The 24,877-nt window shown below is 45.6% G+C and overlaps 2 protein-coding genes across 5 annotated transcripts in view; both read left to right on the top strand.

The window, feature by feature from the left end:
- gak (cyclin G associated kinase) overlaps positions 1-4,048 on the top strand; it is a 129,732-nt gene extending 125,684 nt beyond the window's left edge. For all 4 annotated transcript variants that reach the window (XM_033018426.1, XM_033018425.1, XM_033018429.1 and 1 more), the window contains 2 exons: positions 34-210; positions 1,241-4,048. In XM_033018426.1, coding sequence (XP_032874317.1) covers positions 34-210; positions 1,241-1,342 — 279 coding nt within the window. In that variant the 3' untranslated portion in view covers positions 1,343-4,048. The remainder of the gene's footprint in view (positions 1-33; positions 211-1,240) is intronic.
- A 3,866-nt stretch (positions 4,049-7,914) lies between these two features.
- The window catches only part of cenpc (centromere protein C), a 75,073-nt gene continuing 58,110 nt past the window's right edge, over positions 7,915-24,877 (top strand). The window contains exons 1-3 of the mRNA XM_033018424.1: positions 7,915-8,051; positions 12,598-12,653; positions 14,451-14,533. Of these exons, the coding sequence (XP_032874315.1) occupies positions 8,019-8,051; positions 12,598-12,653; positions 14,451-14,533 (172 nt within the window). The 5' untranslated portion in view covers positions 7,915-8,018. The remainder of the gene's footprint in view (positions 8,052-12,597; positions 12,654-14,450; positions 14,534-24,877) is intronic.

Genomic DNA, 24,877 nt, shown 5'->3' with positions numbered 1-24,877 from the left:
AAACATGAACTAAAACGATAATTGCTTTGCTAGATCTTTGACTGGATTGAAGGAAAGGAGAGAAATATAAGAGCTTTATTGTCAACTCTGCATACAGTACTATGGGAAGGTGAAACCAAGTGGAAACCCGTGGGCATGGCAGATATAGTAAACCCAGACCAAGTGAAGAAAGTCTATAGAAAAGCAATACTTGTGGTTCATCCTGACAAGGTAAGGTTAACAGCATGAAACTACCCTGAAAATCAACAGGATAACGCTGAAAAAGGTTGATAAGTACGGGTGCCAGGGGTTATGGGGAGAAGGCAGGAGAATGGGGTTAAGAGGGAAAGATAGATCATCCATGATTGATTCTTGGTTTCTTGGTCCTCCAAAATATTCCAAATGGAATTTAAACTGGAGGTGGCGATCTTCTTTCTTTCTCTTTCTCTTTCTCTTTCTCTTTCTCTCTCCCTCTCCCTCTCCCTCTCCCTCTCCCTCTCCCTCTCCCTCTCCCTCTCCCTATATCTTTCTCCTCTTTCAATCTTTTTCTTCTATCTCTCCTCTTTTATTTTTTCTCTCTCTCTCTCTCATTTTCTTCCTCTCTCTATCCCGCTCTCTTTTCTTCTATCTCTCCTCTCTTTCTCTTCTATCTATCTATCCCCCCCCTCTCTCTCTCTCTCTCTCTCTCTCTCTCTCTTTCTTCCTCTATCTATCCCTCTCTCCTCTCTTCCTTCTCTACCTCTCTCTCTCCCCTCTCTCTCCTCTCTCTTTTCGGGGGCCGAGTCGGGTCTCCGCTGCCGCTGCCGCCGCCGCCACAGCTCTGAGGCCGAGTCGGGTCTCCGCTGCCGCTGCCTCCGCCACAGCTCCGGGGCCGAGTCGGGTCCCCGCTGCCGCTGCTGCTGATTGATTGATGGGCCGAATGGCCTTATTTTCCTCTGATAAATTATGAACTTATGAAAACCTGGAAACAGTCCACATTTAACACGGAAGATTTTGCACGGTATTTTTAGTAGTGCGATTGAATTTAAATTTAACATTTGTTTTTCTTTTAGCACAATAGATACTGTAAACGTGGGGTATTGATTTGTAAATTACTGCATACACAGATTTTAATAAATGATTATTGAATCCTAAAGAGATGTCGCCACACTTTTGTGTGTAATAATCAGCGTGGTATTGTAAACTTTCAAATGAACAATGCAGAAATTCTGACGAGCTATCATGGATAGGAATTTAAAGATTGTTGTTTTATTTTCTTTAGGCCACAGGTGAGCCGTATGAAGAGTATGCCAAGATGATCTTCATGGAGTTGAACGATGCTTGGTCGGAATTTGAAAACCAAGGATCAAAGGCACTCTTCTGAAGTTATAAACTGGTTGGTTGTGACAAAAGAGGCTGCTCAAAGTGCTTTTATCTTCTCCAGGAAGGGCACCTGCAAAGGATCGTACCTTCGGATGTCTTCATGCTCATGGAATATCACTGCAGAAATGCTGTTTAAAGTGCACAGTTCCTTTCACAATGGTTTTTTGCTGCACGTCCTGAAGACAATCCTACACTGAAACGGAAATGACAGAAGGGTCAGAAAACCACATTTTTAACTTTAAAAAAAATGATTGCAGTAAAATCAGGTTGTGAAGCCCTCGCAAAAATCTCGACTGTTCTTTGATACAGAGGTGGAAATGTTTCAAGACACCAGTGGGAGAATTAAGTAAGATGAGGTCCAGTTCTAAAAACACATAGTTGTAGACTTAGTAAGTGCAGGTAAAATATTCAACAATCCTTTACCTTTGAAAGCAAAAAAAATGAAGCATTCCTGTTGGCATGTTGCATCCCCTCTTCCCACCTTCTCTAGGCTTTGTTCATATTTGTTTACCATGTCTGCCTGTTAATTTATCATGCCAGCCTTTCGTTTAATTTCACTCCCATCCAAAAAAAGGTCACCGGCCAGAAATGATGTTCATTTTCTTTGCCTGTTGGGCAATAATTTAACTTTTTGACATTAGAGATTTCTACGGGCAAGTCCTTGCGTACTGTACTCATTCTTGATTTTTGTAATAATGTAAAGTTACTGTTTGTGATTAAATGTTATGTGCTGTGAATTACGGGGTTGCCATACTTTGAAGCATAATGCCGAGAGATGTCACTGACCGCATACTAAGGACCAGCAGATCAATGCTGCGGTTTTACCATGAGGTCAATGAGTTTCAAGCATTGACCAGCACCTGTGAGGAATGATTTGCATTAGCTTAAAGTGAAGTGAATGTTAGATTTATCTTGTAAAGAAAATTTGAGTGTATCCAGTTTGCATTCCAACCCGGGGGAATTGCTCTTTGAGCACTACTTTCCACGAGGTGTACTTAGGAAGATTTTTCCTGTGTGTTTAGAAAGGAGAATGTCTTCTGCTGTCCTTTCAAATGTCTTATCTCGTGCTCTTTTTTTTTCCATCTAGAGATGTTTGAATAGTTTTTTACCCTGTAATTGAAATGTGTGATTGCCGAGGCTGTTCAAGAACTGATATTGCATTACAGTATCAAAGTCCTTTATATCTGCCTCTTGATTTTAAAGTTGGTTTGGATTCACCCAGATGTGGCATTTTGTGCTGAATTGATTTGCAGCTTAGTGGATTTTGGTGCACCATGTTTTCATTTGCTTTGTGGGAACCAACAGACATTCAGCTTTCCCTACACAACGCGACAGACATTGTATTTATAGATCTGAATCAACTAGGCAAGTTTCCATGGAAAAATGGATTCTTGACACATATGTTTATACAAAATATGAGTTAATGACTTGATTGTTGGTGAATGAAGAAAAATGAATTTGTATTACAAACACTTCCAAATATGGCGTATTGACACGCATTTCCATAATGTGTTACTCCCAGTATCCCCTGGTATTCTAATGATTTCTAAACCACTCATGCCTATTTGGATTTTGTTACCGCCATGCATGATACCTTAGCGGAGAGAGAGGAACGAAATGGGTCAGGCTACTACTTATCCACCGTCGGTGCAGCTGTGCATTGTAAAGTACATCTCCCATTCACATTTTTTTCACCAGTCTGCAAGGAGCTTTATTTACAACCAGAACGAAACTGTCCAACCCAACGTCCACCATTTGAATTTGAAGTGGGAATTCACCCAGCCATGTGTGTTTATCATGGGATGTCCAGTGCAGATCCTGACACCAGGACACTAGACCACACAGTATTTAACTTCTGATACCATTGTGTTGAAGAATGTTAACCTTACAAAACTGTACATGGTGTGAGACTCGTAGGTTTTTCAGATGGGCAGAAGTTTTATCACGTAACTGTTTGAGAATAATAATGAACAAAGGCCTGTAATGTGGCTTCTGGGATAGTTTCAAAGCTGAACAGCTCCACGAAGCAGATACTCATGGTATCTTTTTTTGGTATTGGTTTGAAATGGTGTGGTCGAAATGTTTCCTGAAAGAGTACACATGAAGGCTGAAGCAAGATCCAAGTTTTTCGTAAATTTGTATATTTTGGCATTGTGTAATGAAGGATACGTCATGTAATTTTTTTTTCTGGGAACAAGGAGTTAAATAGGAAGCGATATATAGCAGGGGCCTTGCATTGCTGGATGGGACACTCCTTAAATGGCAGATATTAGGCATTGCAGCCATTTTAAAGCATTAAGAGTAAATTTCAAGTGCAAAAGGGGAGATGTTTGCTCTTCAGTTTACCTTAATTTATGGGAAATAATTTGATTGCACAATTACTTTTAAATCTAATATAGTCTTAATCTGTGTAATTCTTAGGGGATATATTGAAGGGATTTGCATAAAATCTTATTTTGGACAGCTATCAGAAAATATGTTACGCAAGTTGCATTTTTAATATGGAAATATTGTATTATCTATAGATTGTACAACACCATATATGTATATATAGAACAAACTGAATTGAAGCCTCAAACATTGTTAGAAAGGTTTCGTGTAAGAAACATAATATAAACTTTGTTAATTTAGTCACATACTTCTTTATCTGGAAATAAGTGTCTTATTTGTGAATGACTTTAATGGCTAATAAAACAAGATTGATTTATTTAGTTGTGTGCTGCCTCACTTCTCAAGTCTATCAGATTAAGTTTGCATAAAATGTGCCGGATTTTGTTTTGTGCATTTATTGTGACGTGCACACATCTTTTCCTTATTTGAGCTCTCGGTTATTGCCTCTATAAAATCAGTTAAATTCATTAATTGTTTTATTCACTTGATTGATATGAGGTCTGCAGGGTGGGCCAACATTTAATTGACCATCACTAACTGCCCTTGAAAAGGTGCTGGTGAGCTGGCTTCTTGAACCACTGCAGTCCTTGGGATGTGGGGACAAGTACAATGCTGTTGGGGAGCGAGCTGTGAGATTTGACCCGCGATGATGAAAGAATGGCAATAGTTCAGTTTAATTTATTATTATAACGAGATACAATGAAAAGCTTTTTGTGCGAGCTATCCATTCAAAGAAAAGACCATATGTGATTACATTCAAGCTGTCCACAGTGTACAGATAAAGGATACAAGGTACACTGTTTAATGCAAGATAAATATTGATTAAAGGTAGTTCAAAGGTCTCCAATGAAGTAGCTGGGAAGTCAGGTCCCCAACTACATACTCAAGTCAGGATGGTGTGTGTGATTTCAAGGGTAAATCCAGGTGGTGGTGACCACATGCTTTTGGTGCCCTGGTATTTAGCAGGTGTTATCTCAGGAGTCTTGGTAAGTTGCTGCACTGCATCCTATAAATGGCACAAACAGCTGCTGTTGTGCCTCAGTGTTGAGTAAATAGTCATGTTTCGGATGCCAATCAAGAGGGGTGCTCGATAGTGTATGGTGCTGATCTTCTTGGGTGTTGTAGCTGCAATCATCCAAGCACGTGGACAATATTCCATCATTCTCTTGACGTCAGCTTTGTAGATCATAGATGGGCATTGGGTGAGTTACATAAGAATCGAGTTACTTGCCACAGGATTACGAACTTCTGACCTGCCCTTGCAGGCACATTGTGGATACGGCTACTCGTGTTCAGTTGCTGGTCATTGGTAATCTCCAGGGTATTGATTGTGGGGGTTTCAGTGATGGTGATGCCATTGAATGTCGGGGTGAGAGCTGGATTTTCTCTTGTGGGATAGAGTTATTACCTGGTATTCCTGGGCAATGAAATGGCAGATGGGGCAGTGTAATGGCAGATGGAGTTTAATCCCAGCAAATATGAGGTGTTGCATTTTCTTGGTTGGTTCTTGGTTTCTTGGTCCTCCAAAATATTCCAAATGGAATTTAAACTGGAGGTGGTGGAGGGAGGACTTAAGCCAGAAAGGGTTATTGGGAAGAAAGAGCTACTTTAAATGTAGTTACATCTGGTTGGGTAACTATAGTAGGGTGGAGATTATTCCATGCTTTAATTGTGCGGGGGAAGAACGAATTGCTGTACACATCTGTCTTTGTAGCTGGGATCAAAAATTGGATCGAATGCCCTCGTCTGCTCCTAATTGGTTTGGGTTTGGTGTAGGTTTTGTAATCTATGTCGAGCTGACCATTTAACATTTTGTAAAAACAGGTCAAACGGTGAGCTTCACGTCTGTCTTGGAGAGGGTTCCACCCCAGAGAATTCAGAAGTTTGGTGACACTTGCTTCTCTCTCATAGGTGTTAGTAACAAATCGAGCTGCCTGCCTTTGGACACGTTCGATGGAAGAAATGTTTTTATTTGTGTATGGGTCCCATGCTGCAACTGCGTAGTCCAAATGAGGTCTAACGAAGGTGAAGTACAGCTTCTCCTTGACAGAAGTTGAACAATTATGAAAGTTGCGCCTCAGAAAGTTTAGGACACCTGTTGCTTTCACCGTTGCATGATGAGTCTGACCATTCCAACGCAGATCATTCTGCAATTTGATGCCAAGATACTTGGTTTGTTTGGATTCTTCAAGGGTGGCACCAAGTATATTGTAAGATGTTTCGCCTGGATTCCTCTTTCTGGTGACACGCATGGTTTGCGAGGTCAAATGTAAGGGGAAAGTATACAGTTAATGGCTAGACCATTAACAGCATTGATGGTCAGAGGGATCATGGCGTCCAAGCCCATAGCTGCCTGAAAGTGTCAACATAGAAAATTACAGCACAGGAACGCGCCCTTCAGCCCACAATATCTGTGCTCAACATGATGCCAAGATTGACCAATCTTTTCTCACCTGCACATGATCCATAAGCTTCCAGTCCCTGCATATCCAGGTGCCTAAATAAAAGCATCTTAAATACCACTATGTTATGTGCCTCCACCATCTAAATTTATTGACCTTTTGTTTACTAGTCAAGTCAAGTCAATTTTATTTCTATAGCACATTTAAAACAACTCTCATTGACCAAAGTGCCTTACATCAGTGCAGGTACTAACGTGCTACATACAGTGGTACATGGACCTAACAATACATACATACATGGACCTCAAGATACTAAGTATCATCTATGGGTACTGTATTTACAGGCCTGTTGTAATGCTGCCGTAAGTATGAAATTCTCCTCATGTTGTTGGTATATATGACAACTGAATACTATTGACTGTCAACATCTGTTGCAGTTAGATACAAAGTGCGGGACAGGCAGCATCTCTGGAGAGAAGGACTGGGTGACGTTTTGGGCCAAGACCCTTCTTCAGACTGTCAAGGGAGAGGAAAACAAGATATGGAAAGGTAAAGTGTGAAAACGAAAGAACAGGCAGACAATGATCAAGGAAATGTAGCCAAATTCATTGTTGGCTGAGGGGAAGGTGACGGCAAGGCATACAAGGTGACGGCAAGGCATACAAACAGTAAAATGAATCAGGAGGAGCCCTAGTGTCGGGGAGGGATGGAGAAAGAGGGAAAGCAAGGGTTACTTGAAGTTAGAGAAACCATGGATAGGATAGGATGAGATGGATATGGGCCAAACGCAGGCAGGTGGGGCTAGTGTAGATGGGGCATGTTAGTCAATGTGGGCAAGTTGGGCCGAAGGGTCTGTTTCCACACTTTATCACTCTAAATCAAGGGTTCCCAACCTGGGGTAAATTTACCCCCAGGGGGTAAATTTGTTGATTCTGGATTTGTACATAATTTTTCTCATTGACTGACTGTGTTTGGTTCTGGTATACCGGTATCTGTTCATCATTAGTTGTTCATAATTAAGTGAAATAACATTGTTATGTGCTAGGGGTAAACGGGACAAAAAAGGTTGGGAACCCCTGCAAATCAATAAACGTCACCTATTCCTTCTCTCAAGAGATGCTGCCTGTCCCGCTGAGTTACTACAGCATTTTGGGTCTATCTTCATTGTAAACCTGCATCTGCAGTTCCTTCCTACACATCTGCACTTCCCCAGATAGACACAAAATGCTGGAGTAACTCAGCATGACAGGTAGCATCTGGAGAGAAGGAATGGGTGACGTTTCCGGTCGAGACCCTTCTACAGATTGAGGCGTCTGCAGTCCCTTCCTGCACACCTGCAATTCCTTACTACACATCTGCAGTTCCTTCCAACACATCTGCTGCAGAGGTGCAGGAAGGGGCTGCAGGTGTGTGGGAAGGGACTGCAGATGTGTGGGAAGGGACTGCAGGTGTGTGGGAATTTGGGCTGCAGGTGTGGGAATTGGACTGCAGGTGTGTGGGAATTGGACTGCAGGTGTGGGAATTTGGGCTGCAGGTGTGGGAAGGGGCTGCAGGTGTGTGGGAAGGGGCTGCAGAGGTGTGGGAAGGGGCTGCAGCGGTGTGGGAATGGGACTGCAGGTGTGTGGGAAGGGACTGCAGGTGTGTGGGAATTGGACTGCAGGTGTGTGGGAAGGGGCTGCAGGTTTGTCCCTCCTCTTTGTTCCCGGTCACGTGCGGGCGGGCGACGCGATGACGCGGCCGCGCTAGTGCCTGCGCGCGTGAGCGGCGCGATGACGCAGACGCGTTAGTAGCATCGGCGGGCGACGCGATGACGCAGTGTGGGCGCTCGGCGCGTTTGAAGGGCGGAAGGAAAAGCGCGCGCGGACGGCGAGTAACGGCCGCGGGATGAGCAAGGAGGCGGCGCTGATGCCGCGGCTGGTGGGTGGACATGGCGGGGGCGGTCCGGCTGGGGCAGCAGGGTCGGGGGCTGGTGGGTGGACAAGGCGGGACTGTGCGGCCGGGACTGGGGTAGCATGGTCGGGGGCTGGTGGGTGGACATGGCAGGGACGGTGTGGCTGGGGCAGTGTCGGGGGCTGGTGGGTGGACATGGCGGGGACGGTCCGGCTGGGGCAGCAGGGTCGGGGGCTGCTGCCGCGGCTGGTGGGTGGACATGGCGGGGACTGCGGGCCGGGGCAGCAGGGTCGGGGGCTGGTGGGTGGACATGGCGGGGACGGTCCGGCTGGGGCAGTGTCGGGGGCTGGTGGGTGGACAAGGCGGGACGGTCCGGCTGGGGCAGGGTCAGCGGGGTTTGGGGCTCGGCGGGGCCTTGGGTCTGGGCAGCAGCTGCTGCAGTGGAGGAGGAGGAGGAGGAGGAGACAGGATGAGCGAGGAGTTTGTCAACTTTACTGTGTAGGAAGGAACTGCAGACGTTGGTTTACACCGAAGTTAGACACCAAGTGCTGGAGTAACTCAGCGAGTCAGGCAGCATCTCTGGAGAGAAGGCATAATGTTGTCAACTTTACTGCCTTGTTTTGGGGAGGGCGAGGGGAGGCGTGTGGGGTTCGAGAAGGCAATGGGAGAGGGGAATGGGGGGGGGGGGGGGAGGATGTTGAAGGAGAGGGGGAGGGGTGTAGGGAGAGGGGGAGGGTTAAGGTGAGGGGGACAGGGTGAAGGAGAGAGTGAGGGGTTGGAGTAGGGTTGAGGAGGTGGGGGAGGATGAAGGAGAGGGTGAGGGGCTGGGATAGGGTGATAGCGAGGAGGTGGGGTAGGGTGAAGGAGAGGGTGAGGAGAAGGAGTGGGTAAAGACTGGGAGAGTCAAGGATAGTGTGAGTGTCATCAGTGAGGTAGATAGTAGTTCGGCTCTGCTCTCTGGTTGTGGTAGGATGATCCAGTTGCTTGATAACAGCTGGGAAGAAATTGTCCCCGAATCTGGAGGTGTGCGTTTTCATACTTCTATACCTGTTGCCTGGTGTGAATGGAGGGAGTGGCCAGGGTGCGACATCCTTAATTATGCTGCTGGCCTTGCCGAGGCAGCATGAGGTATAAATGGAGTCAATTGAAGGGAGGTTGGTTTGTGTGATGGTTTGCGTCCATAATTCACTGCGATTTCTTGTAGTCTTGGATGGAGCTGTTCCCGAACCAAGCTGTGATGCATCCCGGTAAAATGCTTTCTATGGCACATCTGTAGAAGTTGGTGAGAGTTGTTGGGACATGCCGAACCTGCTAAGCCTTCCAAGGAAGAAGAGGTGTTGGTGTGCTTTCTTGGTCGTTGCTTCAATGTCAGAGATTATGGTGTCGGAGGTTATGGGGAGAAGGCAGGAGAATGGGGTTAGGAGGGAGAGATAGATCAGCCATGATTCAAAGGTCTTTTACTGTCACGTGCACCAATTAAGGTACAGTGATATTCGATTTACCATACAGCCATACTAACAAAAAAAGCACCAAGACACAACTACATAAAAGTTAACATAAACATCCTCCACAGAGGACTCCTCACTGTGAAGGAAGGCAATAAAGTCTAAATTGCTTCTCTCATTACTGGCGGAGTAGACTTGATGGGCCGGATGGCCTAATTATACTCCTATCACTTATGATCTTCAATATCCGTGGTCCAATAGAAGCTGTTAGTGATATTAACTCCTAGGAATTAGATGTTATCAACCATCTCTACTTCGGCGCCGTCAATGCAATCTGGGGTATTGGTGGGGGTGCAGAAGACTCCAGCATAAGCAGTGTTTGTGTCTCAACGTCAGCGGCGGAGCTTGATAGGTGGAGACTGGGAGTTCGGGGGTGGGGATGCATCCAGCCCTGGGAAAAGACTGACCATTCATCTTATCTGCACCCTTCACGACTTTATAAAGCTCCACAATGTCATCCCCTCAGCCTCCAGGAAAATAAACTGAGTCTATGCAGTCTCCTTATAACTCAATCCCTCCAGACCCGGAAAAGTCTGAAGAAGGGTTCCAACCTAGAACGTTGTCTATCCATTTCCCTTACCAGATGCTACCTGATCCGCTGAGTTCCTCCACCACTTTGTGTTTTCACTCAACAGGCTCACAAATCTTTTTGCATCCTTTCCAGCTTAATGGATCTAACCTCCCAAACCAGTCTAGCACGCTGTGCCTAGTCAAAGGCCTTGCTGAAGTTCAAGTAGTTTTAAAGGTAATATAGGAATGCTGAGCACTCTCCATAACTTGGAAGTTATTCAGTATTAAAGAGCTGAGATCAGCAAATAAATCCAATGTCTCCCTATTACTGGAGGGGATATTGATATTTCTGATCTTGCCTCTGAAACCAAGATCCCAGGAAAAGTCATGATACTCCCTCTGTTGTAGGTTTATATTGACTGCAGCAGGTTGAGCAGAACTATTGTGGATGATTAAAGTGAGATTTTCACACAAGTATTTTTTTTGTGGAAATCAAGACTCCTACATGTTTAATATAAAATTATTGTCAATGAGGGAAGTGGTCTGATACAAAAACAAAATATAGTATCGATTACAAATGACAATGATGCTAGGAGAAGACTTATGTAAAGAATGTGATCAGAGTTGATTAGAAGGTAAAAGCTTCAGTAAAATCAAGGACAGCGTTCAGAGCAATGTGTGTGTGCCCCTTGTTCTGGAAGCAGGCAATATGTTTGAAAAACAGGAAATGGTAGGCTGCTAAATAACTACATTGTATCAAACTTTGTAATGCAAAAAACGAGAATAAAGTCAGTGAAGCAAAGAAAGCCAACACTTATCTGAAACTTAAACCATTCCATTTTTTTTAAAAAGAAGGAAATTTCAAGTGCTTTATTCCACTTTCAAAAATAATCTCAGTTTAGAAATTATCTATTCAAATTGGAAAAGTTCTAACATCTCTCCAATGTGGGAACACCTGGCACCACCTTCCTCTCCTGTGTTTTATAGGCTACTAGACCAAGTGGGACCTGTTCCCCCAACGCAATATTCCACCACTCGCCCATAGCCCCCACAGGAGGCCTGATCCCCCAATGCAACCCGTTCCACCACTCCCCTGCCTCCCCCAGCACTGGACTTTAAAATAAAATCCAATTGCACTTCCCCTGCCGCCCCCAGCACTTCCAATTCAACTTCCCATGGCCCCTCCCCCTCCTGTGCTGGCAGGAGACTACAAGGGACCAATGATTCTCATGAGTAGGTACTGATGCCACATTCTTTTGATTAAGCTTTTTGAACACACAGAATTGCTTCCGCTGTCCATCTGGTAGCCTCTTGCTGTGGCAAAGTGCAAGAGCAGATTGACATTTTCAAGGGGGTTGACATCTGGTGCACGAACAACATGGCCTGCCCATTGATGCCGACTGAGTTTTAACAGAGTTTCAATGTTGGGGATGTTGAACAGGGAGATGTCTTTGGCACTGGTTAAGTTATTCAAACAATGGACTTGAAGGATTTTTGCAGACAATGTTGGAATTGCCTCTCCAGTGTGCCTTGAGCTGCTGTAATTAGTTTGTTACTCAGAAGTGTATGTGAGGCTTGACTTCATTGCTGCCTGATCAGCTGTGATAATTGTGAAGAATTTATTTTTGATATCTGTTTTCTGTGAGATGTGGTTCTGGAGTAGTGGCTTCCAGACTGTCAATGTAGATCGTTATTATATTTAATGGGGCAATGGTGTTTAAAATATTTACAGTCTTGTGGAATGATAAAAAGCATAGGAATAATTAATGGCATGTTGACCTTGATCTGAAGATGGCTGAGTATGGCAAGGGTGGTTGCAGATATCGAAAACTGCCCTCCAGATACAATATTTGTCTGAATGGCTGCATGGATGTCTCCAGATGCTCTGGTTTCCTCCCATAATAGTGTGCTGATTGGTGGTTTAATAGCGTATTTTATCTTCTCCCAGCATGCATAGATTTAGCTCTTAGGGGTAAGGGAATCAAATGATATGGGGGAAAAGCCATAACGGGGTACTCATTTTGGATGATCAGCTATGATCATAGTGAATGACAATGTTGGCTCAAAGGGCCGAATGGCCCACTCCTGCACCTATTTTCCATATTTCTATGTTGGTGACAGAATTGGAGAAGGGAATATTGATCGTGTGTGAAAGATTAGGTTGCTGGCTAAGAAGTGGCGAATGGGATAGCTTTAAGAGTTGGATTGGACTCCATCGGCTGAGTTAGTTGAGGCATTAATATTGACTATGATAACAGAACCATTTTGCTTTGCTTTCATTGGTGATGTAGAATCTGTTGGTAAACGGGAGGCAACTGAACCTCAGTTTAGTATTTCATCTGGCAGCCTGCACTGACAATGCTGCAGCGGATTATCAATCTGAATTATGCATCCTTCTATTTGAGGTAGAAATTCACAGCCAGTTCTCACGGTGGGCAGAGTGCTGAATCGAAGTTGCAGAATTGAATGGAGGTATTATTTTAAAATGTCTTTAAATTCTTAAAGCTAATGGTATTGAATGTTACAGTGGTAAAATGTTCAAATTTTATATTATGCAGAAATTGCCGAAACAGCCCTACAGAAGTAGATTCTACAGAGACCATGCATTTGGGAGGTAAAAGAACATTACATTTTTCTGAATGGAGTAAAATAATGCTTTATGAGGAATAGATTCTCATTTATTAACAAGTCCTTACTAAATTAACTAATTAAATATAGCTCAATGAGTGGTTCTGAAAAATCCACTTTCCTTTGGATTTTTATGATATATAAATGGTCAAGTATAATTTCACTATTTTGCAGTTGTAGCATTAAGGGCCTGTCCCACTTGGGCGTCATTTGCACGTCATTTACTCGAAATCCTAAAAATTGGTTGGCACGTCGTGATGCGAGCATGGCGTGTGGTGGCGTGTGCAGTTACGCGCAGTGCCCCAGGATTTTGCAATGCTCAAAATCCTCGCTCGCCACCTGCGTGATGTATCCCTTGTGCACGCAGACGTACTGACGCCGTACGTGTAGCGCGTAGTGATGCATGATTACGCACGCTGACGCACGAACATTGCCTATGCTAATTTATTATGCGTCACCATACATTAACGTCCGTAACCATGCGCCGCCCGTACGCTGTCGGCGCGTCAATTGAGCGCAGCACCACGTAACCACCCGGGTATAAAGCGTAGTTTTGAACATTTTTCACTGGGAAAATCCTTGCCGCGGAGATCGGACTAAGTACGAACAACAACCCAAATGGCTCCCAAAAGAAGCAGGACCCGCAAGAGCATTTGGCGCGCGACTGTTGTACTGCTAGACGATTTTTGCACGACTGTCGGGTGTCAGTCACTACGGGCCTGTCTCGTAAATGCTTCCCAAGTGGGACAGGCCCTTTACAGCCATAAGATGTGAAGGAAAAAAGTTGTATAAAGATTTTTATTCAAAGGAAGAGTTGTAGATGAGTTATGCTGGAGTGTGAGTGCTCAGTAAATGTTCAGTAATTTGAGTAGTTGGCACTCTGAATTATTAATAAATGCACTTCAATTTTTTTCATTTTCCTCTGGTCAATATCTTATTTAATGTATTGTGATTTTTTTATTTTTTTTAAATAGTCTTAATGTGTGGAAAGAAGTTATTTAGCCTGTTTTTGCCCCCAGTTCTTTGAAAGTATTATTTATTTTGTCCTACTCCTTTGTTCTTTCCTTAAAACTTTCAAAAATATTTTATTTTCTCGTATATATTCAGGTCCATTCTGAAGTGTACGATATTAGGGACCCAAGCTGTTGTTTCATGGTGATTCAGATGCAAATGCTTTGAAATGCGTTGTTCTTTCAAGTTCTCCATAAGAATGGGATTTAGAGTGCTAACAAGTTTGAAATCATGTATTTGTTATCAAAGGAGTTACAGTGGAAAAACTTTGTGCTCTGAGCAATCTTGATGGAAAATACTCTCTTGCACAAGAAACATTAAATCAGGCAGCACTATGGGGAGATATTTCTTCATTTATGATGCATGTTGGCTAAAAATCCCGATGCAGGATTCCAACCTGAAATGTGGATATGCATCTTTTACCTCCACAGAGCATTGTGTTTCTTGGTCAGAAATAGCTGTCTGGATAAAACTATTTTATTGCATTAAATTATTTGAAACTATTTTATGAGTGTAGATTATACATGTTGTTTAAATAGTCAATTTATAACAATGAAATGTTACAAGCTGTAATGTATTTAATTTGCCAATTTTGGTAATTGATTTATAAAGTGACAATTAATACTCTATGTTTAGGCACCTTTAAGCCCATAAATGTTCACGATTTTCAAACTGACTCTTCAGGTATCACAAAATGTACTAAGATAAATTATCTGGATTTGATAGCTATGTCAGATTAATTTCTCATTTTAATTTCTTTTAATCATTCTAGACTGACAGGAAAACCGATGAATGTAATCTTGCAGAAAAATGCAAATACATCAACAATTGTAAACCACTTCTTGGCTGGATTAGGTGAATTTAAGTACTCAATTTAATTACAAAATGTTAAAGCTATATGAATGGTGTCGCTTAACAGTTGAACAACAATTATTTTTATCAACACATTGTGATTTCTGCCGCATCTGATGGAAATCAGGAAAGAAAATTGAGTGATAGTTATTTAGGAAGTTTTCAGCAGTGATCAAGGAAGGCGCAAGCAGTGTGCTGGCATAATGCTCGCCTAACATTTGATGCATGAGCTGAATTCAATAGCAAGACCCTAAAGAGCATTGATGTGCAGAGGAATCTTGGAATCCAAGATCACTGCTCATTGAAGGTGGCAGCACGTAAATAGGGTGGTTAAGTATGGCATGCCCATTCCTGTGCTGTACTGTTCTCTGTTCCATCTAATATAAAAGAGAAATGGCAAAGATTTTTTTGTGGTTATTCTGTGAACCCATTATTTTATGCTTCTAAATACACATGAAATGGCCCCTATTATCTGCTTTTGAATTTTGGACTTCCTATAAAAGCAAAGTAAGCAGGAGAGGGTGAAGAGCATTGTTACTGTACACTTCGCTTTTCCATGCAATAAATAGAGGAATGTGTCATACAGTCTATTTTTGTGCTCGGGAAATGTTTGGGGGTTTCTGTGAGCTAAAACCTGTTCACTTGTACATATTAACAATTCACAAATGCATCACTGTACTGATAGATTTATCAACAAAGTGCTTGATATTTTTGGGGTGCTTTAATGTATTAAACAGCATAGTGCAAGTCCAATCATTCAGACTAAAATGCATTTATGTTCAAATCGGATAAATACAGTGCAGCTGAAATGTGGCGGTGATGGCACGAATATTCAGAAAATGTCAAATATTTCTCCATTCCATTTGCTTCGGAAGTGGTCTTCTGTACATCGGTGAGACCAAGCATAAACTCTGCAAACTCTGTCGCCGATCGCTTGAGCTTGGTCCACCACAAACTCTTGGTTGCTAACCATTTTAACTCCCCTTCCCATTCCCAAACTCGACCTTAATGTCCTGGACTTCCATTGCCAAAGTGAGGCCATACCAAACTGGAAGAGCATCAGCTCATATTCTGCCTGGGTAGCCTACAACGCAATGGTATAAACATTTGAATTCTCCAACTGTAGATAACCTCGACAAAACAACTCTCCCTCAATTTTATTTTTCCCCTAGCTACCATCTCTCCCCTATAACAATGTTCCTTCCCCTAGCTACACAATTCATACCTCGTCAATCCTCTCGCTTCAACTATAGTGCCTTCCATAATGTTTTAGACAAAGACCCATCATTTATTTATTTGTCTCTACTCCACAATTTATGATAGAAAAAAATCACATGTGGTTAAAGTGCACATTGTCAGATTTTAATAAAAGCCATTTTTATACATTTTGGTTTCATCATGTAGAAATAACAGCAGAGTTTATACATAGTCCCCCCATTTCAGCGCACCATAATGTTTGGGACAGCATTGTCATGTAAATGAAAGTAGTCATGTTTAATATTTTTCATATCCTTTGCATGAAGTTGCTGGGTGACGTCTGTGATGATGCTCTGCCATGCCTGTATTGCAGCTATCTTTAGCTTATGCTTGTTTTAGGGACTAGTCCCCTACAGTTTTCTCTTCAGCATATAAAAGACATGCTCATTGGGTTCAGATCGGGTGATTGACTTGGCCACTCAAGTACTGACCATTTTTTAGCTTTGAAAAACTCCTTTGTTGCTTTAGCAGTATGTTTGGGATCATATTCTTGCTGTAGAATGAACCGCCAGCCAATGATTTGAGGCATCTGTTTGAACTTGAGCAGATAGGATGTGTCTATACACTTCAGAATTCATTACGCTGTTACGATCAGCAGTTGTATCGTCAATGAAGATTAAGTGAGCCAGTACCTTCAGCAGCCATACATGCCCAGGCCATAACACCCCCACCACAGTGTTTCACAGATGAGGTGGTATGCTTTAGATCTTGGGCAGTTCCTTCTCTCCTCCATACTTTGTCCTTGCCATCACTCTGATAAAAGTTAATCTTCGTCTCATCTGTCCACAAGACCTTTTTCCAGAACTGTGTTTGCTCTTTTAAGTACTTCTTGGCAAACTGTAACCGGGCCATCCTATTTTTGCAGCTAACTAGTGGTTTGCATCTAGCAGTGTGGTTTCTGTATTTCTGTTCATGAAGTCTTCTGCGGACAGTGGTCATTGTCAAATCCACACCTGGCTCCTGAAGAGTGTTTCTTATTTGTCGGACAGGTGTTTGGGGATTTTTCTTTATTATAGAGAGAATTCTTCTGTCATCAGCTGTGGAGGTCTTCCTTGGCCTGCCAGTCCCTTTGCGATTCATAAGCTCACCAGTGCTCTATTTCTTCTTAATGATGTTCCAAACAGTTGATTTTGGAAAGCCTAAGGTTTGGCTGATGTCTCTTACAGTTTTATTCTTGTTTCTCAGTCTCATAATGGCTTCTTTGACTTTCATTGGCACAACTTTGGTCCTCATGTTGATAAACAGCAATAAAAGTTTACAAAAGTGATGGAAAGACTAGATGCTGATAGCTCTCTTTCACCTGCATTAAGGAGACAATTAAACACACCTGAGCAAATACAAACACCTGTGAAGCCATGTGTCCCAAACGGGACTATGTATAAACGCAGCTGTAATTTCAACATAATGAAACCAAAATATATAAAAATGGCCTTTATTAAAATCTGACAATGTGCACTTTAACCATTGTGATTTTTTCTATTGCAAATCTTAAATTGTGGACTACAGAGACAAATAAATAAATGATGGGTCTTTGCCCCAAACATTATGGAGGGCACTGTGTGTGTACGAAGGAACTGCAGATACTGATTTAAACCGAAGATAGACACAAAAAGCTGGGGCAACTCAGCGGGACAGGCAGCATCTCTGGAGAGAAGGAAAGGGTGATGTTTCGGTTCTAGACCCTTCTTCAGACTATGTTCACCTAAGATCTGCCACGCGATGTCCGACCCCTCCACTCTTTGAGCTTTCTTACCCCCACTCCTGCAATCAGTCTGAAGAAGGGCCCCGACCCGAAATGTCACCTATCCAGAGATGCTGCCTGACCCACTGAGTTACTCCAGCTTGTTGTGTCTTTGGTGTAAACTAGCATCTGCAGTTCCTTCCTACACATTTTGTTTGCAATTCCTTGTTTTTGCCTCCTTTATATTGTAGTGGCCTGGTCGAGGTCAGGAAAAGACCGGACACCAGGCGGATTCTAAAGAAGCTTTTTAATGGTAGCAGTACGAGAACACACACACGACACCCTTATCTCCGCCCCTGGGGAGTCGTCAGGAAACCCCGTATCTCCGCCCCTGGGGAGTCGTCAGGAAACCCCGTATCTCCGCCCCTGGGGAGTCGTCAGGAAACCCCGTGGCAGACCAACGCCCCTGTCCCTCAATCGGCGAGGGGGATGATCCAAGGAGTGGCCTACCCCACAGGGACCGCCACAGGACCCCCCCCAAGTACCCGAGGTACGAAACGGACAGGAGGGCGTACACGGCGGCCAGCCCGGGTGCACACAACGCTCGGCCCTGGAACAGGCGCCTGGTCCACAAGTGCGGGGGACGAAGTAGCCAGAGGAGGAGGTACCCTAGACAGGGGCCGCCCTCGCTTTCGGGGCAGCGCTACCAGCGCCGGCCGATCGATATCGATATGTGCTGGCTTCAACCGCGCAACTGAAACAGTCTCACGCCGACCCCCAATGTCCAGGACGAAAGTCGACGAGCCATGTTCCAAGACCCGGAAGGGACCTTCGTACGGCCGCTGTAGAGGTGTCCGATGTGCATCCCTGCGCAGAAAAACAAACTGGCAGTTCTCCAGAGCAGAGGGAACGTGCGGACGGAAGGACCCATGACGAGACGTGGGCACCGGCGCCAGCTTGCCCACCGTCTGCCGAAGACGTTGCAGAGCGTCCGAAGGCTGCTCCACCTGGCCACGTGCCGGCGGGATGAACTCCCCGGGCACCGTTAACGGAGACCCATACACCAACTCGGCGGAGGAGGAGGCCAAGTCCTCCTTGGGTGCGGTGCGTATCCCCAGCAAAACCCAAGGTAGAGCGTCTACCCAGTCTGGGTCAGTGAGCCGCGCCCTCAGGGCACCCTTAAGCTGCCGGTGAAACCGCTCCACTAGGCCGTTCGACTGCGGGTGGTACGCCGTCGTGTGGTGCAGATGAACACCCAGGAGGCATGCCATGGCCGACCACAGCTCTGACGTGAACTGAGGCCCCCGGTCGGACGTTATGTCCAGTGGAACACCGAACCGGGCGATCCAGTGCGCCAGCAATGCTCGAGCACAGGTGGTTGTTGTGGAATTCTGTAGCGGAATGGCTTCAGGCCACCGCGTGAAGCGGTCCACAACGGTGAATAGGTACGTCATGCCCTGGGACGACGGCAGCGGCCCCACGATGTCCACATGAATGTGGTCAAAACGTTTATGAGGAATGGGGAACTCCTGCAATGGCGCGTGCACATGTCGTTGCACCTTGGCAGTCTGGCACGGGATGCAAGTGCGCGCCCAATGTCCAACCTCCTTCCGCAGCCCGTGCCACATGAAGCGGGAGGCTACCAGGGCTACTGTCGCCCTGATGGAGGGATGTGCAAGTCCATGGAGTACGTCAAACACCCTGCGCCGCCAGGCGATGGGAACGATGGGTCGCGGAACTCCAGAGGAGACATCGCACAGCAGCGTGGTACCCCCAGGGCCACAGACAACGTCCTCCAACTGCAGGCCCGAGACCGCCGTACGGTAGGCGACCATCTCCTCGTCGGCAAGCTGAGCGGTTGCCAGGGCGGAATAGTTGATCCCCTCACCGACCTGGAGAACCGCGTGGACTGCAGGTCTTGATAAGGCATCGGCCACCCTGTTAAATTTGCCCTCAATGAACCGGATGGAGGTAGTGTACTCGGACACATACGCCAACTGCCTCTGCTGCCGGGCAGACCACGGGTCTGATACCTTGGCGAACGCGAAGGTCAGTGGCTTGTGGTCCGTGAATGCAGTGAATGGTCTCCCCTCCAGAAAATACCGGAAATGACGTACGGCGAGATACAGGGCAAGGAGCTCACGGTCGAAGGCGCTGTAACGACGCTGAGGACCACTGAGATGCCTGCTGAAGAAGGCAAGTGGCCGCCAGGAACCCTCAACGAGCTGCTCCAACACTGCCCCAACCGCAACCTCAGAAGCATCCACCGTCAAGGCGGTCGTGGCGTCCTCTCGTGGGTGGACGAGCATTGTGGCATCAGCCAGTGCCTCCTTAGCCCTCTCAAATGCCGCTGTTGCTTCCACGGACCAATCAACCTCCCTGCGATGACCAGCAATCAGGTGGAAAAGCGGACGCATGACTGCAGCCGCTGACGGCAGGAAGCGGTGATAGAAAGTGACCATCCCCACGAATTCCTGCAGGCCCCTAACTGTGGTCGGACGGGGGAACCTGCGGATAGCGTCCACCCTGGTCGGCAGAGGCACCACCCCTTGTGCAGTCACGCGGTGGCCGAGGAAGTCGATAGCCGTCACCCCGAAACGGCACTTGGACGCGTTGATAGCCAAACCGAAATTGCTGAGGCGCTGACACAGTTGACGGAGGTGGGTGCAGTGCTCCTGCCGCGAGCGACTGGCCACGAGTATGTCGTCCAGGTACACAAAGACAAAGTCCAATTCGCGGCACACGCAGTCCATAAGCCGCTGAAAGGCCTGCGCGGCATTCTTCAACCCAAACGGCATCCGCACAAACTCGAACAGACCAAATGGTGTGATAATTGCCGTCTTCGGGATATCGTCGGGGCGGACCGGAATCTGATTGTACCCCCGCACGAGGTCCACCTTGGAAAATATGGATGCTCCAGCAAGATGGGCATTGAAGTCCTGAATGTGCGGGACCGGATACCTGTCGGGGACAGTCGCATCGTTCAGGCGACGGTAATCCCCACACGGGCGCCAGCCCCCGTTCTTCTTAGGGACCATGTGGAGCGGTGAGGCCCATGGGCTACCGGAGGGACGCACGATGCCCATCGCCTCCATCTGGCGGAACTCCTCCCGAGCTAGACGGAGCTTGTCTGGGGCGAGACGACGTGCTCGGGCGTGCACAGGCGGGCCAGTAGTGGGGATATGGTGCTCCACCCCGTGCTTCGGGGTGGAGGAGCGGAAGTGGGGTTCGAGAATGCCGGGAAAATCTGCCAGGATGCGCGCGAAAGTCGCATCCACGGATGACAGGGGGCCATCAGGGCGTACTACCGGATCGCCAGTACGGAGGAAGACCGGCTCCAGCGTGACAGAGTGCATCAGGCGCCGCCGCTTGACATCCACGAGCAGTGAATGGGCTTGAAGGAAGTCGGCGCCCAGCAGCGGCTGGGAAACGTCTGCAATGACGAACCTCCACGAAAACGAGTTGCGGCCAAAGTTGAGCGGGATGGTGCGAAACCCGTAGGTGCGAATAGCACTCCCGTTCGCCGCGGTGAGGAGGGGGCCTTGTTTGCCCGCACGGATGTCGGCAATGGAGGGAGGCAGAACACTCACTTCCGCACCAGTGTCGACGAGGAAACGTCCCCCACTGCGGCGGTCCCAAGCGAAAACGCGATGAATCGTGCCGGCCGCCGAAGGAATCTCTGACGACCGGCCCTTCAGTTTCCCGAGAACGAACAGGGTGGTCGACAAAGCCTGGCTGCAGCTCCCCAGCGGCGATGGTAATAACACCAACCAACTTTGCTGGCGTCTGGTTGAACTGCAGGCGAATTAGGCTGGTTTGAACGCCAGCGACCTCGGCTGGCATTGGTTCGAACTGCAGGCTGGCCGTGCTGGAAGGACGTGCCTGCTGTGGAATGCGCAATGGCCGCCGGATTTTGCCGCGGGGGCCGACTGGGAGCAGCGGAGACGCGGTGGATAGCGGTCCCGACCTGCTCCGAGTCTCCAAACGCCTCGGGAAGGACGTCCACTGCTTCCAGGTTGTGATGGTGAGAATTCCACAGCTCGTCGGCTTGTTCACCCAGCGCCTGCATGTCGGTAAACGGATCCCTGGCGAGCTGCATGCGAATGTCGGGAGGCAGCTGCTGCAGGTAAGCATATTTAAATAAAAAACACGGCTCATGGTCCCCCATTAGGGTGAGCATGTCTTCCAGGAGGGCAGACGGCTTGCGGTCGCCCAGGCCGTCCATTCTGAAAATGCGAGCTGCCCGCTCGGCGTCACCCAGGCCAAACCTCCTGATGATAAATGCTTTAAGGCCATCATATTTGTTCGCTACCGGGGGGGCCCTGAGGAAAGGCTTAACTCGCCTCGCAGTTAGTTGGTCAAACGAGCCAACCACATAATAATATTTAGTCTCATCCTGCGTGATACCTCTCACAGCAAACTGTGCCTCTGCCAGCTGGAACCAGGTTTCGGGTTCTTCGGTCCATAGAGTTGGGAGCTTCAACGCAACGGCGTTATTCTCCATCACGATGCGTGATGAACGACGCGGGGTCACCAGTGTAGTGGCCTGGTCGAGGTCAGGAAAAGACCGGACACCAGGCGGATTCTAAAGAAGCTTTTTAATGGTAGCAGTACGAGAACACACACACGACACCCTTATCTCCGCCCCTGGGGAGTCGTCAGGAAACCCCGTATCTCCGCCCCTGGGGAGTCGTCAGGAAACCCCGTATCTCCGCCCCTGGGGAGTCGTCAGGAAACCCCGTGGCAGACCAACGCCCCTGTCCCTCAATCGGCGAGGGGGATGATCCAAGGAGTGGCCTACCCCACAGGGACCGCCACAATATATTCTTTACACAGGCTAATAATCTGCTAATCCTGCCAGTGGTTAATCTTGCAAAGACATTCTAATATGAGGACACGTATGTAAGTGAATTTCATAAACTAAATTGTTTTAGGCATTCATTTTTCTAATCCAACACAAAGAGTATGCTATTTTAAATGGGAAACTCATTACAATTGGAAAATTTAGACCTTGACTTGAAAATTGAATCAAACTGAATTCAAATAATTTAGTTATATGTTAAATAAATTATATATCAAATAAATTAGTTATATGCAAACTATATACCACTGAAACAATACCTGAATAAACGGTGAAGAGGAATGAGTAGTCCCACCTGGCTCATGGTGACACAGCAGTAGAGTTGCTACCTTGCATGCCAGTGATCCGGGTTTGATCTTTTGTATGTTCTCCATATAACTTGTGTGGCTTTTTTTCTGGTTTCCTCTCACACTCCAAAGACGTACAGGTTTGTAGGCTAATTGGCTTGGTAAAATTATGAATTCTCCACAGTATGTGCAGGATAATGTGCGGGGATCGCTGGTTGGTTTGGACTCGGTGGGCCGATATAACCTTTTGCATGCCAGCTCATCAGTTTTCCCCAACAAGTCCACACGGTCTCCTGGAGGAGATGATAAAACTTCAGGCTGATTTATAACGAAGTGGAACATTTCTGTCAGACTCCTATCACCCCACATATTTTAGAAATCTATTTTGTTTCACTAGATAGCCAATCCATTTGGAGACCCTGATAGTTTCAAAATGTTGAAGACTTTAATCAGAATTTTTCTGGAGTCCCCCACTTGTTGCCTTCTGTGGTAATTCTAGACCTGCAAACCACTTTCCATCTTGCTGCCCTATTAAGTAATTTTCAATGTTCAGCACTGACTGAACCAAGTAGTCATAATGGAAGATACAATGTTACATCACACAAATGAGCATTTCTTGTATTTTTATTCATGCTTTAAACATAGCACAAGAAAAAACGAGCAGTAGTAACTCACCTAGCACCTCGAATCTGTGTTGCAATTAAATTTGATTATGGCTGAACTGCCTCTGACCCCAAATCCTCCCTGTGCCAGGTTTAGGCAATCTTAGACATTCACCATACTCTATAATTTATGTGCACCTAAATTTTAAATGACCGCCCACTTACCTTGTAACCATGTCTTCTTGCTTTAAATTTGAAGACGAATGAAACATCTCTCATTCAAAAAATAATTTGCCAAATCTCTGCTGGACATCCTCCAATGCTAGTATATCCTTTATGAAATAAGGGAGATAAAATTGTAACAGTATCCAGCGGCATTCTATTTCCAAACCCCTCGGCAAAAAGGACCAATATGTCATTTGTCTTCAAACAACTTGCTGCATCTGTATGCTAATTTTATTTCATGTAGAAGGACATCTAAATCCTTTGGAATCTATTTCCATTTAGATAATGTTCTGCATTTAGATTTTTTTATTGAAGTGCTTGACTTCATACATTTCTTAGTCCATTTGCAAAAATTCTCGTTGCTTTCATTGCTCACTCGACCCATCACAACTGTAGCAAAGTTCAAATATCCTAAGATATCCATCACAACATGTTTTACCACCTTTTCTTGTGTCATTAGCAAATTTGAATATCTTACTATTAGTCATCAATCTCATCCTTAATATGCATTTTAAATTAGAAAAGAACTGATCCTTGTAATACTCCACTGGTTACATGCGTCAAACTCTCCTAATATAAACCAGTTACCAATCCTTGTTAACAAATTTCCTTCAATACACTGAGCTCTTGTCCTGTGCACAAGCCTTTCATAAGGTTATAAGTAATCGGGGGCTGAATTAGGCCATTCAGCCCATTAAGTCTACTCCGCCATTCAATCATGGCTGATCTATCTCTCCTAACTCCATTCCCCTGCCTTCGCCCCATAACTCATGACACCTGTACTCATCAAGAATCTATCCCTGCCTTATAAATATCCATTGACTTGGCCTCCACAGCCTTCTGTGGCAAAGAATTCCACAGGCTCACCACCCTCTGACTAAAGAAATTCCTCCTCATCTTCCTAAAGAAACGCCCTTTAATTCTGAGCTATGACCTCTAGTCCTAGACTCTCCCACGAATGGAAACATCCTCTCCATCCTTTCATATGGAAACTTTTCAAGTACTGAAAATCAAATTTCTCTGCATCTTCAGATTTCCCTCTATCAACTCTGCTGGTTGCATCCTTTAAGATATCATCAAATAACTTTTCACACACCAATTATTGACTCAGCAATTGCATTAAGCTTCTCCCTTGTTTTTAACTTCAGCATCTTAATAACAACAAATGTTAACAGGCCTACTGATTCCTACTTTTTGTCTATCTCCCTTCTTGAACAGATCTGTCACATTTGTGCTTTTCCATATCCGTGTACTTATGTAATGCTTTGGATGGCTATAATTTATTTCCACCTAAGCCAAAGCGATTAAATCGTGAGCCATTTTTAGCTTAAAGAATTTGATGTTAGCTTAAATAATTTGGCTTGACCTTTCAATTGATCTCCAGGTTTCATCTTGAAATTTAGAAAGAAAAGACAACTCTTGTTCAAAATTTCA

The sequence above is a fragment of the Amblyraja radiata genome, chromosome 3 (genome assembly GCF_010909765.2).
Source record: "Amblyraja radiata isolate CabotCenter1 chromosome 3, sAmbRad1.1.pri, whole genome shotgun sequence".
Lineage (NCBI taxonomy): Eukaryota > Metazoa > Chordata > Chondrichthyes > Rajiformes > Rajidae > Amblyraja > Amblyraja radiata.
This window is presented reverse-complemented; position numbering and strand designations above follow the sequence as displayed.